The following is a 16406-nucleotide window of genomic DNA, read 5'->3' as shown; positions in this document are numbered from 1 at the left end:
TCACATGTTCAGGGACCATCAGCTTGGTCCCTGATACTCTGCCCAGTGCCCAGAGCTGTTGGTAACAGCGTGGGCACAGGGCTGTGTGCACGCGATTGCGCTCACACTGTATTTTACATAGAAATGCATGTGATCGCTGTGATTGGTTGTCACAGAGATCACATGTTCAGGGACCAAAAGATTGGCTACTGACACTCTGCCCAGTGCCCATGGCTGTTAGCAACAGCCAGGGCACACAGCTGTGTGCACGCGATCGCGCGTGCATGGTCTCTGAAGTGCCGCCGTAATTAGTCTATATGGCGGACTTCAGAGACCCTGACCGCTGGCCGTAAAAACACAGCCAGCGGTCGGGAACCTGTTCAATTTAGCGGTCACTCAGTACCCAACTCTGAAACTTATACATAAGCTGTGGTGGAAGGTGAGCGAGATGCAGGACTTGAAGGGCACTACTTAGTACACGGCTTTGTGGGATACTCCATGGTTGCCTAATCTATGTCAGCTGGAAAATATGGGCAGGTGGCCTAATGCAGGCCTAAAACGTGTGACGCAGATAGTGAATGATGGAGTACTCAACTCCTTCTAACAGATGCAGGGATTGCATGTAATTCCTTCTATGGATTTCTACAAATATCTCCAATTCCGACGTGCCTTTATGGCGGATTATCCTGATGATTGTATTATTGCTAATATTCGACTTAAGTCTTAAAGAAATTACTACAGGTTCAGCGGGTGTTATGTCTAGGCTTTATGCGAGTCTCCTGGATCTTACAATGGACAGATACCAGGTGAGGAGTAAAGACAGATGGGAAGCGGAGCTGGGACCATCAGAGGACTATCAGTGGAGAGAAATACTTGAGAAAATACCGCAGTTATCTCTGAGTGAATCCCATAGATTATCACATCTATATTTATTGCACAAAGTATATAGAACCCCGAAATTTCTATTTGATATCGGCGTTAGATTGGACTCAGAGTGCCCTAGTTGCAAACAAGCCTCAGCAGGTATGCTACATATGTTTTGGTCATGTCCAGGTTTGGAGGACTATTGGAAGGATGTGATTCAAATTATCGATGAGGTGTTCCAGGTCAGGGTAGATGTGTGTCCTCTGGTGTGTGTCCAGGGATATGTGGAGGATCTCGCGACCACGGAGCCTGTGAAATTGGCGGCGGTGAGACTGCTGTGTATGGCATGCAAACTCATAGCGCGATATTGAATAAATACATTGAGCCCTTCGAGACCAGACTATATTAATAAAGTTAATTGGCTTATCAGCCTGGAGAAGGGAGTATATAAGGAAAAGGGGGACACTGACCAAATTTGAAAAGATTTGGGCTCCCTAGTTAGACAATTCCAATTTGGCTTTCAGAGATTTAACAAGGTACCGTATGGAACTGTTGTGAGAGGCCTATGTGGATTTCGGCTTTGATTGGGAGACTTGGGCTCGGTGGTCGTGGGATCCTCTTATAGAACTTGATGATTGGTTGGTATTTTACAATTGCATCTGGGTTTGAGGTGGGGAATTGCATTTGGGTGCGCCGCTCTAGGGCATTCCCCAGTTTAGGCCTACTTTAATTGTGTGAGGATGCTGTATCATATGTATCACTGGTTGTGATGATTACTATGTGTCGCTAATTGTAACCTTTTACACTACTGTATATACACATGGAATGTACCATTGCCATAAATGACTATTGTATTACTTGAAAAGGTTTTCGATTCGGTGGGTGGGTGGGTCTGGGTTGTTTTTTTTTTGTTTTGTTTTTTAAATATTTTGTAATGTAAATTGAAAATGCAGATAAAAAATGATTGAATTAAAAAAAAATGTTGCATCATGACTTGAGTGAAATACGTTCCGAACATGCTCGTGGGAATCCAGCCTAACAGGTTACTTAGTGTGAAACGTAAATGGGATAAAAAAAAATATGCACCACAGTTCAATTTCTGAGCGTTTTTTCTTGTTATCGTTTACGCAGCGTGTGGATGAGATTTGGTTTGAATTTCTTCCACTCTGCTGCTACTGTATTATGCTGCAGATTTTCTGCGACAAAATCAGTTGAAAATTTTCAGTATTTACTCTGTGTGAACTCACCCTTAGGCCAAATACATACGATGCGTATTACGCGTGGATTTGCCGTGCTTTTTTGTGCGGAAAATCCGCAGCGTAATACAGTACCAGCAAAGTAAATGAGATTTCAAGTAATCTCATCTATACGTTGCAGGTTTTTTCTGCATGTAAACTGACCTGCGGTGCTTATTTTAAAATCCGCAGCATGTCAATTTATCTTGCGTTTCCATAAGCGAATTGTATCTGACTAGTTTTAATTTTTTTAAAAACGTACCAAAATCTGCAGCATAAAAACGCACCTATTTCCGAACTAGGGTAAATTTACACGTAGTGTAAATACTGCGGATTTTCCGTAATGGATTTTGTTGTAGAAAATCTGCAGCATAATACAGTAGCAGCAAAGTGGATGAGTTTTGAACAAATCTCATCCACACGCTGCGTAAATGCTGAGTGGGAAAAAAAACTTCCAAATTCACTGGCAGTGCGTTTTTTTCATCTGCATCATGTCAATTGTATTTGCGTAATCGCTGCTTATTTGTTGCAGGTTTCCGCCATTGAATTCAATGAGGAGGTAAAACCCGCAACAAATAGCAGATAACACCAAAAACAAGAACCCACGGAGTCTATAAGTCAAATATAAAAAACACAGTCTTTTTATTCAAAAAATTACAATAGTTACATATACACAATATTAAAAATGAATCACAGATAACAAAAGGATCGCCAAGAAAGAGTAAGTATTCAGAACATATTTGATTGTACTTTACTTGCACCTTTTAAAATAACCTTTTTCCAGATTATGGGTCCCTTACCAATAAGCTGCACATAGATTCCACCAATCAAATGTTTGCAGCTGAGAAACGTCAGTATTTTTAGTTTATACAGGCCATACACTTGTTACACTCAATAAGGCCCCATGCGCACGACCATAGAATATATCTGTAATTACGGTCCGCAATTACGGACCAATTAACATCTATTGACCATGGACACTTTCTCGTATATTTGCGGGAAGGTGTCCGGGCTGTAGAAAGCCTCCGCAAAAGATAGGACATGTCCTATCTTTTGATTTTTACGGACCGTGCCCCCCATACTTTATATGGAACCACGGGCCGAAAATGCAGGTGGCTGTCCGCGGCCTGCTGTGCCCGCAATCACGGGCAGTGATTACGTGCATGGCCGTGTGCATGAGGCCACATGCACACGGCCGTGCCTGTAATCACGGTCCACGATTACAGGCAGGGCCGGCCGCGGACAACCACCCGCATTTTCAGCCCGTGCTCCCATATAAAGGATGGGAGCACGGTCCGTAAAAAGCAAAAGATAGGACATGTCCTATCTTTTGCGGAGGCTTTCTACGGCCCAGACACCTTCCCGCAAATATACGAGAAAGTGTCCATGGTCAATAGAAATGATTGGGTCCGTAATTGCGGACTGTAATTACAGTCTGCAATTTTGGACAAAATCTACGGTCGTGTGCAGGGAAAAGCTCCAGGTTTATGTGGGCCCTTGGGCGACACAGACTTAGTAGGCCCCTTTGAGGGGGAACTCACAGCGGCAGTAGAATGGCAGAAAATGTCACCTTGTGCCCCCATATAGACATTAGGTCCTGTTTATGCCCCCATATAGAATTAAGGCCCCCAGTTTGTTCCCCCACTAATTTAGTGCCCTCTGTAGATAGTGCCACACAGCCCCTCTACCAGGTAGTGCCACACAGCCCCCCTCCCAGGTAGTGCCACACAGCCCCTCCTCCCAGGTAGTGCCACACAGCCCCTCCTCCCAGGTAGTGCCACATAGCCCCCTCCCTGGTAGTGCCACACAGCTCTCCCCTCCCTGTAGGTAGCGTCTTTGTGGCTCCCTCTGAGAGGGGAATCCCCAGCCAGAGGATTGCCGACGCTCTGTCTGGGGATTCCGCTTCAGGAGAAGCCCCTGGCGTCACTGTCCATATATGGACAGCATTATCAGGGGCAACCGCAGAGCCATAGTCCCAGGCAGAGCACTACTAGCACTCTGCCTGGGACCAAAGGCTCATGGGCCATGGTGCAAGAATTCCGCTTGGGCCCTCCCCCCCACCCCTCCCCAACACCACCAGACCCCTGCACGCCTATGCCCAGCTGCCTTTCCCGACAGACCCTAGGAATGCCCCCACAGTATAATGCCCCCACAGCTGCTCACCACACAGCATAATGCCCCCCCATATCTGCCCCCCCATATCCGCCCCCCACACAGCATTAAGCCCTCCCATAACTGCCCCCTACACAGCATAATGCCCCCCACACTGTATAATGCCCACATAGCTGCCCCCACAGTATAATGCCCCTATAGCTGCCCCCACAATATAATGCCCGCCATACAGTATAAGGCCCCCCATACAGTATGCCCGCTCAGCAGCTACCATATGAGCCCCTCCTCCCAGTATAATTCCCCCACATGTATGTACCTAATAGAAAATAATAACATAATTACTTACCTATCCCCGTTCCCACGACGGGTGGAAGATCCTTCTCCTCCTCTGTACTGTGCTGTGAGTGACTCGGCGCAGACAGTCGCGATGATGTCACTACATACATCGCGCCTGCCTGTGTCTGCGCTCGCGGCACGGTGAATGCTGGACCAAAGCTTCAGCATTGAACCCAACTGAATGTGTGTCCTGCGGACGCAGATTCTGTTGGAGGAGGGACCAGCGCAGTCAGCAACAGGGTGGCAACGGGGGCCCTGCGGGCCCCCCAGAGTTAGGGGCCTGGTCGTAGTTGCGACCATTGCGACTATAGCTACGCCACAGCTGGGACACTGCTCAGCTTCCCCAGATACGAAGTCTGGGCAAAGCCGCTAACGCTCTGCCTGTGACTCCTTCTCTCCTCCTTACATCACTGTCCATATATGGACAGTGATGCCGTGACAACGGCAGCCTCCGCACGCGGCAGCCGAGTGGGTCCCCCAAGTGTAGTGGGCCCCGAAACATGCCCGGGTTCGCCGGGTGCTGACGCCGGCCCTGATTGTGTGCATGGGGCCTAAGACTGCACATGCGCAGTACCAAGAGCTGTGCTCCCAGCTGGGGTTCCTAGATGACCAATTATATGGTCCGTATAGTCTTGTACTGTAACTACTATAATTTAATCCAATTACTTTTCAAATATCTATTATGGGTGTATTCACACGGTGCGGTTTTGCCGTGTTTTTTATTTCGCGGCTGAAAAGCGCACTGAAAAACACAACGTTTTTACCGCGGTTTCCTGCCATTTCCGAGCTAACTGCAAAACTGCGGCAAATCACTGTAAAAAACGCATTTGTTTTTTCAGTGCGGTTTTCGGCAGTGCGCCCAAAAAAAGACTGCGTAACTGTACCATGTGAATACACCCTGATATCTTACAATGCTAATATGTAGTCATATGTTATTAAAATGCACTTTACAGCTTACTACAACTTAAAGGGAATGCATCATAAGAAAATGAAATATTAAATTCGGTTTATTTATAAGATTTAGTTACAAAATACATAGGCGAAACCGCCAAACAATCAACCTTAACAGTCAATCACTATACATCTTTACAGTTAAGACATATTAGCACAGTAAATATACAGGGAAAATTCACATTACAAGAACAGTAAGCATATTACGCTCGCACAGTCACTTAATGAGCAGCGTCGGAGATAGCACACCAGGAGGCCCATATCTTATCAAATTTGGTAGGGCATTTACGATGATGAGACAGAACTTTTTCATACGGAAGTAGTCCATTTACCAAAGATTTCCACTGAGTCAAAGCAGGTAACGCAGGTGCCATCCACCGCAGCACAATAGCCTTACGGGCCATAAACAAGGTTTGATGAAGAAATTTTTTTTGATGACGTGAGTAGGAGTCCTCTCCAGTCAGGCCAAAAAGACAAAAATAGATATTGGGATGCACTCCTCAATTAGTTGGCGTGGTGCTAGTAGGGTAGGGACCAGAATCCCACAATATTGAGAAATATGTACCCCAGCACACACAAAGGCTACACAAGAGATCCAGATGCAAACTAAATTTAAGTTTTATTGCAACAAGAGTGATACTGTTGAGGTGGTAAGCGACTTGGTAGGACGTTTCGGCCGACCCTCGGCCTTTGTCACTGTCGCTGTTTGTAGATATCGCAGGTATGGGATGTCCGCCGAATCTGCCCTGTGTGCCAAAAAGGCAAAACAGTGGGTCCTGAGGATGTGGGGCCCCCATGACCCCAGAGAGATAAGACAAAACCTCACTCCAAAAGGATGCAATATAAGGACACATCCAAATCATATGCCAAAAATCAGCAGCCTCCTGGTGACATCTCAGACACTCGGTGGATGGAATCTCCCCCATTCTATGTAGACGTGTCTGTGTCAAGCAGGCACGATGAGTGATATAGAGTTGCGTGAATCTGTTGTTAGCAGCCGGAGAAACCAGCAGATGGGAAGACCACATATTCTGCCAATCATCATCGGGCAGGAGAGGAAGAACTCTCAGCCAACCCACTTTAGCAGACGGGACCCGTCTAGAACAGGTTTACTGTACCAGAGAGGAGTAAATACATGACATACATCCAAGCCTGCCATTAGTAGAAAACAAATCCACAATCTCAAGTGTCTGCAGAGCATGATGAGGATACCCTGGAAATTGCACAGTAAGGGCGTGTCGAGCTGCAGATACCTGTAGAAGGACCTAGGGGAAATTTCATATTTATGTTGCAATTGCTCAAAAGTTAACCATAAATCATCCTCAATTAAATGCTTCAGGTGGGTAACACCGAGGCCCTCCCAGAATTCAGCACCGTCAAGCTGATGCAGCTCTCGAAGCCTGGGATTATGCCGTAAAGGCCAAGATACAAGGGGTCCCGTGATACCAAACAGTTTCTTAAACACTATCCACACCTGTTTTGCCACTCGATGCAGTGGAGTAAGTAAAAACCCTGACACCAAAGCTCCCCACTCCAGGTACACAAGCAGGTCCGACACTCCCTCCAGAAAACATTCATCCCCAGCATAGATCCCCACTGACCGCAAAGGACCCAGATATCTCAGCTGAGAGGCCACATAATACAAAAAATTTTTAGGAAGAGCCAAACCCCCCAGAGCTGTAGGGCGTTTCAACAATTCCAAACTAAGTTTAACTTTGGACCCCGTCCAAAGGAATGCTATCAATATGCTATCAAGCGTGGCAAAGAAGGACCTTGGAATGGGAGTCCAGGTGTGCTGAAAAGTAGATAGAAGTTAGGCAAAATCAGCATCTTAACCCCTTAATGACCAGCCTATTTGAAACCTTAATGACCAAGCCATTTTTTACGTTTTTCCATCGTCTCATTCCAAGAGCTATAACCTTTTTATTTTTGCGTCGACTTAGCTGTATAAGGTCTTGTTTTTTGCGGGACAAGTTGTATTTTTTAATAGCACCATTTTGAGGTACATATTATTAATTGATTAACTTTTATGAACTTTTTTTTTGGGGGGGAATAGAAAAAAACCTGAAATTTTGCCACTCTTTTTCGCATCTTAAATCTACGCCATTTACCGTGTGATATAAAAAATACAATAACTTTATTCAGCGGGTTGTTACGATTGCAACGATACCAAATTTGTATAGTTTTTGCATATTTTACTACTTTTACACAGTAAAAACACTTTTTTTTCAAAATTATTTGTTTTTGTGTCTCCATATTTGAAGAGCCATAACTTTTTTATTGTTCCGCCGATGCAGTTGTATGAGGGCTTTTTTTTTGCGGGAAGACTTGTAGTTTTTATTGGTACCATTTTGGAGTAGATGCGACTTTTTGATCACTTTTTATCACATTTTTTTAAAGTCAAGATTCACAGAAAACAGCAATTTTTCCATAGTTTTTTATTACATTTTTTACGGCGTTCACCGTGCGAGTTAAATAATGTAATAGATTTATAGTCGGGGTCGTTACAGACGCGGCGATACCAAATATGTGTAACTTTTTAACTTTATTTTGGTTTTTTAATAGTAAAGCATTTTGTAAGGGGAAAAGGTGGGTTTTTCATTTTTCTTCACATTTATTTTTTAATTAACTTTATTAAACTTTTTTTTTACTTTTTTACTAGTCCCACTAGGGGACTTTAATATGCGATTCTCCGATCGCTATTATAATACACTGCAATACTTTTGTATTGCAGTGTATTACAGCCTGTCCGTTTAAAACGGACAGGCATCTGCTAGGTCATGCCTCCGGCATGATCTAGCAGGAATTCGCTCCAGGCAGACCTGGGGGCCTTTATTAGGCCCCCGGATGCCATTGGAGACACAGACACTCGGCGATCGTATCACCGGTTGTCGGTGGCAGAGAGAGGGATCTCCCTCCCTCTCTCCAAAACCACTCAGATGCGGTGCATGCTATTGTGCACCGCATCTGAGGGGTTAAACGAGTGAGATCGATACTTATATCGATCTCACACGGCAGAGCAGGGACGCTCCCAGCCCTCAGCTGCCTCTGGCAGCTGAGAGCAGGGAGATTTGACGGCTCCCTGCTCTGTTTACTTTATCCTGATGCAGTGCCGTAAAAAGGCATATGCATCAGAATAAAACCCGTTAGTGACTGACGTGAAAAGGCGTATTGGCGGTCACTAACGGGTTAACCAATTGAACCCGCCCAGCAAGCAACAAGGGGAGTTTGCGCCACGACGCCGTTTTATCGCGGGCCCATCCAATAATAGGGGTGATATTAAACCGTATAAAATCAGCAGGAGTTGGGGCAATGATAATACCCAAATACTTGAAAGTAGGAACCACTTGCAAAGGGAGGCCCCCAGCCGCAACATCCGGGCGCGCCCCATCCAAGGGATATATCACCGATTTCCCCCAATTGATACAGAGTCCTGAGTGGCAACCAAACTCATCTATGATAGACATAGCAGTCATCAAAGAATGCTGAGTATCTTGCAAAAACAGGATCAAGTCATCAGCATACAATGCAAGCTTCGAGGCAGTCCCCCCGCAAGTGAGCCCAAGGACTTCCCCAGAGGATCTAAGATTAAGCTAGCGCAAATAGTGCCGGAGACAGGGGGCAGCCCTGCCGAGTGCCCCTAAACAGAGAAAAAGTACCCGACAAACCCATTAGTAAGCAAATTAGCAGAAGGTGAAGCATAGAGAAGTCGCACCCACTTACAAAACCTTCTCCCAAAACCAAATTTTTCCATGCATGCCCAAAGAAACTCCCATTCCAAGGAATCAAAGGCCGCATCAAGTGAAACCATGACTCTATCCCCAACCAAATCATGCACCACAGGATTATGTATATGGACCCTTCGAAGATTTATAGAGGTGGACTTGGTAGGCATAAAGCCTGTTTAAACATCATGTATTATGTCAAGAATAACCTTGTTTAACCTTAGGGCCAAGACCTTAGCCAAAATTTAGCAATCCGTATTAATAAGAGAGATCGGCCTATAAGACCCGCACTCCCCACTATGCTTATCAGGCTTAGGAATGACAACTATGGTGGCAGCACACATTGAAGGAGGGAGACATCCCCTCAAAAACCCTGCATTATAATTAGCCAGGAGCTGAGGCACCAATACCTCCTGATAACGGTCGTAAACATCTGCGGGAAGGCCATCGGGACCTGGCGCCTTCCCCGAAGGAAGGAGGGAGATAGCCTTTGCAATCTCGTCCACAGTAAGGGCCTCAATCTGTGTAGGCGTAAGGGACGGGCATGTAAGAGGCTTTAAATAGGCCTTAATGGCAGCAGGAGATACAGTAAGAGTTGAGGTATAAAGATGTGAATAGAACTGCCGAAACACATCAGATACGCCAGAAACTGAGGTGAAAACATTCCCACCAACATCTTTAATGGACAATATAGGAGGCGGGGCAGTGGAAGTACTAGCCATATATGCAAGAAGCTTACTAGACTGATTGCCTAACTCAAAAAAACGTTGTTTACAGAAAAACTGGCAGCGCTCAGACTTCACATTCAAAAGGGGGTTAAAAGCTCTTTGCAGAGTTCTCCACGTACTAAAATGGGCCAGGGTGGGATCAGATACATAACTTTGCTCCGCCTCAGACAACCTATCCGCCGCACATTCCTCCGACTCACGCGTCTGCCTCTTATGAAATATTATTTAATCAGATTTTTCTTATAAACCCATATATATTTTTTTTAAATGTGTGATTTTGTTTTTTGTGACTATCCATAGAAAAAAGAATCCAGTTTTCACATTGGCCACTACAGCCGACACAATAGGCTGACACTACCTTTTTTCTGTAGCTCACTTGTATTTGCTGTGTATACTTGGACAGGATGAGCAGAGTCATGTGATTACTAATAGAGTGTAAGCAAGATAATTCAGCTCTATTGTACTGCTGGAGGCCTAGATATGGCTCTGTATGCTTTTCCCCTGTCACTCCCTGTCACTCCCTGGTCACTGGGGGAGGGGGACTGTACTCCATTACATCTTGTAGATGGGCTAGTTGTTTGTAGATAGGCAGGTAGAGTGTTTTTATAGCACGAGGGTTACACAGATTAAGCTGTAGCAGCTGCTGACATCACATTCAGTACCTGGCAATCACGGTGCTCTGAAGCAGCAGCAGCTTCAGTGTTTGAAACTAGATAAGGAACCCGAGTGCTAGCTTCTTGACAAGGGGGGTTACCGGTCCCAACTTGGAGATAACAAAACTAAAATATTATAAAAAATATCAAATAATCAAAATACGAGAGTAAAAATACATAAAATTTAAAATTAAAATATTAGAGTGCGATGGTATTAACCATTAAAACTTTATAACGCATCCTTTCCCTATCCGAACCAATTACATGTGTCAATGTAAAGCGCGCAAGCACTAGTGAATTATCTATATAAATACAATTGTATCACTATCATAAGTTGCTAAAGAGTGAAACAAATCTCATATTGAAGGCAGAGGCGTAGCTGGGTTCTCCAGCACCCGGGGCAAAGATTCAGTTTGGTGCCCCCCCCCCCCCCAAACTCTTTCCCGACATCTCCTTCCCCCTCGCCGTGTTTGTTTTCTCTACCAATCGACGTGTCATTTCTTTTTATGTAACGCAAGCAATATGGTTGTATACACAACGTCAGAACCAAGCTCAGTACATATATACAACACCAGAACAAATACAGCTCAATTTAGTGCAACCCCTGCCGTATAGGTGTGTACGGCGTAAAACTACAGCTCCCAGCATGGCCCGAACAATGGTAAGGATATGCTGGGAGATGCTGTTTCACAAAAATAAATCATATCATAATCATCTCGCTGCAGATCATACAGTGACTACATTACTGATTAGAGGCAGAGTGAACATTTACATTAAGTGACTCACCGGTGACGTCTCAGATTCTAGTTCTTTTTCTCCATCCGGTCCAGAGCTCTATGATGAATTCTCCCGGTCAAAGACCATTTCTGCAGTTTGCCGCTCACATGTCTTCAGCTTCTCACTTTTCCAACATTTCTGCACCTATAAATAAATAAATATAAAGTTATCATTATACCACACACTACGCCCCTAAATATAATAGCACCATACACTGCACCTCTAATTATAATAGCACCATACACTGCACCTCTAATTATAATAGCACCATACACCGTGTCCCACACACACACTGTGCCCCCTGTAGATAGTGCCTGCCATAGAGCCCCTGTAGATAGTGCCCCCATACAGACCACCCCTGTATAGTGTCCCACAAATAACTCCCCCTATAGTGCTCTACAGATAGCCCACCCCTGTATATAGCCCCCTGTAGATATAGCCCACCCCTGTATATAGAGCTCTACAGATAGCCCAACCATGTATATAGCCCCCCTGTAGATATAGTCCACCCCTGTATATAGTGCTCCACATATAGTCCACCCCTGTATATAGTGCTCCACAGATAGCCCACCCCTGTATATACTATATACAAGGGTGGGCTATCTGTGGAGCACTATATACAGGGGTGGGCTTTCTGTGGAGCACTATAGGGGGAGCTATTTGTGGGATACTATATACAGGGGTGGACTATATCTACAGGGGGACTATATACAGGGGTGGGCTATATCTACAGGGGGGCTATATCTACAGGGGGACTATATCTACAGGGGGACTATATCTACAGGGGGACCATATCTACAGGGGGACCATATCTACAGGGGGACCATATCTACAGGGCTGGGTTATACACAGGGCTGCTATATCTACAGGGGTGGGCTATACACAGGGGGGCTATATCTACAGAGGGGGGCTATACACAGCGGGGCTATATCTACAGAGGGGGGCTATACACAGGGGGGCTATATCTACAGGGGGGCTATATCTACAGGGGGGCTATATCTACAGAGGGGGCTATATCTACAGGGGGGCTATATCTACAGAGGGGGGCTATATCTACAGAGGGGGCTATATCTACAGAGGGGCTATACACAGTGGGGCTATATCTACAGAGGGGGCTATATCTACAGGGGGAATATATCTACAGGGCTGGGCTATATACAGGGCGACTATATCTACAGGGGGGGCTATAAACTGGGGTGGGCTATCTATGGAGCACCATATACAGGGGTGGGCTATATCTACAGGGGGCTATATACTATATAGCCCACCCCTGTATATGGTGCTCTATAGACAGCCCACTCCAGTATATAGCCCCCCCTGTAGATATAGTCGCCCTGTATATAGCCCAGCCCTGTAGATATAGCCCCCCTGTAGATATATTCCCCCTGTATATAGCCCACTCCTGTATATAGCCCCCCCTCTGTAGATATAGGCCCCCTGTAGATATATTCCCCCTCTGTAGATATAGCCCCCCTGTAGATATAGCCCCCCTTTGTAGATATAGCCCCCCTGTAGAGATATTCCCCCCTGTAGATATATTCCCCCTGTATATAGCCCACCCCTGTAGATATAGTCCCCCTGTATATAGCCCCCCTGTAGATATAGCCCCCCTGTAGAGATATTCCCCCCTGTAGATATATTCCCCCTGTATATAGCCCAGCCCTGTAGATATAGTCCCCCTGTAGAGATATTCCCCCCTGTAGATATATTCCCCCTGTATATAGCCCACCCCTGTAGATATAGTCCCCCTGTATATAGCCCCCCTGTAGATATAGCCCCCCTGTAGAGATATTCCCCCCTGTAGATATATTCCCCCTGTATATAGCCCAGCCCTGTAGATATAGTCCCCCTGTATATAGCCCAGCAGATATAGTCCCCCTGTATATAGCCCAGCCCTGTAGATATAGTCCCCCTGTAGAGATATTCCCCCCTGTAGATATATTCCCCCTGTATATAGCCCACCCCTGTAGATATAGTCCCCCTGTATATAGCCCCCCTGTAGATATAGCCCCCCTGTAGAGATATTCCCCCCTGTAGATATAGTCCTCCTGTAGATAGCCCAGCCCTGTAGATATAGTTCCCCTGTAGATAGACACCCCCCGTAGACAAAGTCCCCCCCCGTGTAGACAAAGTCCCCCCTCCCCCGCAGATACAGCCACACTTCTATTACATTTAAAAAAATATATATATTCAAACTCACCTTATTCCCGCTCCCACGCCGTCCGGCAGCCATGGAGACCTGCTCTCTTCTGCGCAGGTCTCCAGGGGGTTGAACACAGCGTCTATGAAAGGCGCTGATTGGCTGGGCAGGATGACTTTCCCTGCCAGTCAGTCAGCGCCTTTCATCGACGGAAGCGTCACTGTTACAAAAGGTACCAGTCGCTTCATTCGTTGAAAGGCGCTGAATGGCCGGGCACGGAACGTGCCCGGTCATTCATTGCTTCTAATTGTACCTGTGTCCTTGCGACACAGGTACAATTATAGTGCAGGAGGAGGGGGCGCTGGCGCCCCCCTCTGAACTGCGCCCGGGGCACGTGCCCCGCCTGCCCCCCCCCCCTAGCTACGCCCCTGTTGAAGATTACGTTGTAACTGATAAATTCCCATTGGTATCTACCAAGTCAAATATATGTAACACATCATCCAAGGGAAAACCACCAAGACTCATCTACCATTGAACAGTGAGGGTATGTTCACACGCTGAGAGGCATTTACGTGTGAAAAGACAGACTGTTTACAGCTGCCTCGTTTCACACGTAAATGCTCCTCCTCATAATTTACGAGGCGTCTGTGACGCTCGTAAATCTTGAGCTGTGCTTCATTGAGTTCAATGAAGAACAGCTCAAATTACGTGGCAAAGAAGTGCCCTGCACTTCTTTGCCGAGGCAGTCAATTTACGCGTCGTCGTTTGACAGCTGTCAAACGACGACGCGTAAATGACAGGTCGTCTGCACAATACGTCGGCAAACCCATTCAAATGAATGGGCAGATGTTTGCTGACGTATTGTAGCACTATTTTCAGGCGTAAAACGAGGCATAATACGCATCGTTTACGTCTGAAAATAGGTCGTGTGAACCCAGCCTTAATAAACATCCTGTAGACTGTAGTCTACTGACATTTCTCTTTCTCCAAGTTTCAAATTAATTTCAGCTGCAATAAAGCAAACACCCTGTTGCACTGTGTATACAGACAATACAGGAAGGAAGTGTGTGTTTTAGATATGGCCACACCCAGCAAAGGTTTTAAAAATAAATATCTACAACATTTTAAAAACAGAACAAACACATTATTTTTTATCTAAAGACGAATTAATGAAAATAACATTATTCTTAATGATTAGTATTATAAATTATACAGTCCCTTTAAAGAGGCTCTGTCACCACATTATAAGTGCCCTATCTTCTACATAATGTAATCGGCGCTGTAATGTAGATTACAGCAGTGTTTTTTATTTAGAAAAACAACACTTCGGTAACGTTTGTGTGGAATTGACATCACAGCAAGCGTAATCTCGCGAGATCATGCTGTAAACTGTCATTTACAGCGTGATCACGCGAGATTACGCTTGCTGTGCTGTAAATTCCACACAAATGTTACCGAAGTGTCGGGATTGTGAATAGACATCGCGTCCTGGCTGGTAGCGATGTCTATTAACTCTCAAGACACTTCAAAAACGTTACTGTCTGAGTATGTGACTGCACATCTTGATCTAGAAAAATCACTATGTGCAGAGTAAATGAATGGAGAGAAGTGTATGACGCTGAATGGTCAGCATCATACACTTCTCTCCACAACGCCCACTTGGTCAAAAAGTAAAAACACGCCCAAGTTGGGCATTAAGAAAGTCATTAGCATAAATCTAAAGTAGGTCATAACTCTGTCAAAATTGATAGTTTTTCTAAATAAGAAACACTGCTGTAATCTACATTACAGCGCCGATCACATTATGTAGAAGATAGGGCACTATAATGTGGTGAAAGAGCCTCTTTAAATACTTTCTATTTTCTGTTGATAGCAGGAGCAGGGAGTTTTTTTTCTACCGACTACTCCTCTTCCCAATTATCTGAATCTCATTAGGCCTCATTCACACTTCCATCACCATTTTCACGGTCGTTTCTCACGCATCCATGTGTCCGTTATGGTATCCGTGTGGTTTCCGTGTGTACTCCGTGTCCGTTCCGTGTTTCCGTTTCAAACGGACGTTGTGCTTCCGTTTGGCTTCCGTGTTTCCGTTAAAAAAACGGAAGGTATTGAACTTTATTTGAACTTGTCCTATGTCCCAATCTGTGAACTTTGGCACGCACTGCCATTGCTAGGGCAACGGATCCGTCAAAAACGGATGGCACGCAGAAGCCTTCCGTGTGCCATCCGTTTTTTTGACTGACCCATTGACTTCTATGTGCCCCACAGTCACGGAATCACTGACCAAAGTAGGACATGCTCTACTTTTGACAAAAATGGATAGCACCCTGAAGGAAAAAACTGAAGTGGGCATGAGCGCCTCAGGCAATAGGACTGTTTGAGCGAATGCTGATAATGCCTACTAATGCACAATATAGGTGAAGCTTTGCTTTTAAAAAAAAATCTATATTATTCAATGTATTCTGTGCTGTAAATCGAAAAATAATTGATTTATATAAACTGGAAAAAAATACCACTAATTTTAAAATGGAAGCATGCAGATTACTGCTGGACAAATGCATATCCTCAATAAAAAGTAAAACCGCTACCATTACAAAGCTGCATGTGTAAAGTATTGTGTGTGTATATACATTTATATGTATGTATTTGTGTTTTAGGAAAATGTGATTGCAAGGATCAAGTTTTAGAAAATCCAAAAGTGTTCTGTGACATGAGATACTCTTACGGTATGTAATAGTTTTTATTCTTTCCATGGCCGCATCTCTTTTGGGATTTACTTCTTCCTCATTAGTAGATAGATTAGATTATTTATTTACAATATTTCAGAGCTAAAGTAGCAATAATAATTGACTGTAGTTTAGCCTTGGCTCTACTTTTATGTGCCGTCATAGGATAATCTAAAGAAT

At 44.9% G+C, this 16406-nt stretch overlaps 1 protein-coding gene across 2 annotated transcripts in view; it reads left to right on the top strand.

Moving 5' to 3' along the window:
- NTN4 (netrin 4) overlaps window positions 1-16406 on the top strand; it is a 341311-nt gene that overhangs the window by 312025 nt on the left and 12880 nt on the right. For both annotated transcript variants that reach the window (XM_075856856.1, XM_075856857.1), the window contains one exon: window positions 16158-16226. In XM_075856856.1, the coding sequence (XP_075712971.1) occupies window positions 16158-16226 (69 nt within the window). The remainder of the gene's footprint in view (window positions 1-16157; window positions 16227-16406) is intronic.

This window comes from Rhinoderma darwinii, chromosome 3 (assembly GCF_050947455.1).
Source record: "Rhinoderma darwinii isolate aRhiDar2 chromosome 3, aRhiDar2.hap1, whole genome shotgun sequence".
Taxonomy (NCBI): domain Eukaryota; kingdom Metazoa; phylum Chordata; class Amphibia; order Anura; family Rhinodermatidae; genus Rhinoderma; species Rhinoderma darwinii.
The sequence above is the reverse complement of the archived record's forward strand: the minus strand, read 5'-3'. Positions and strand labels throughout refer to the sequence as shown.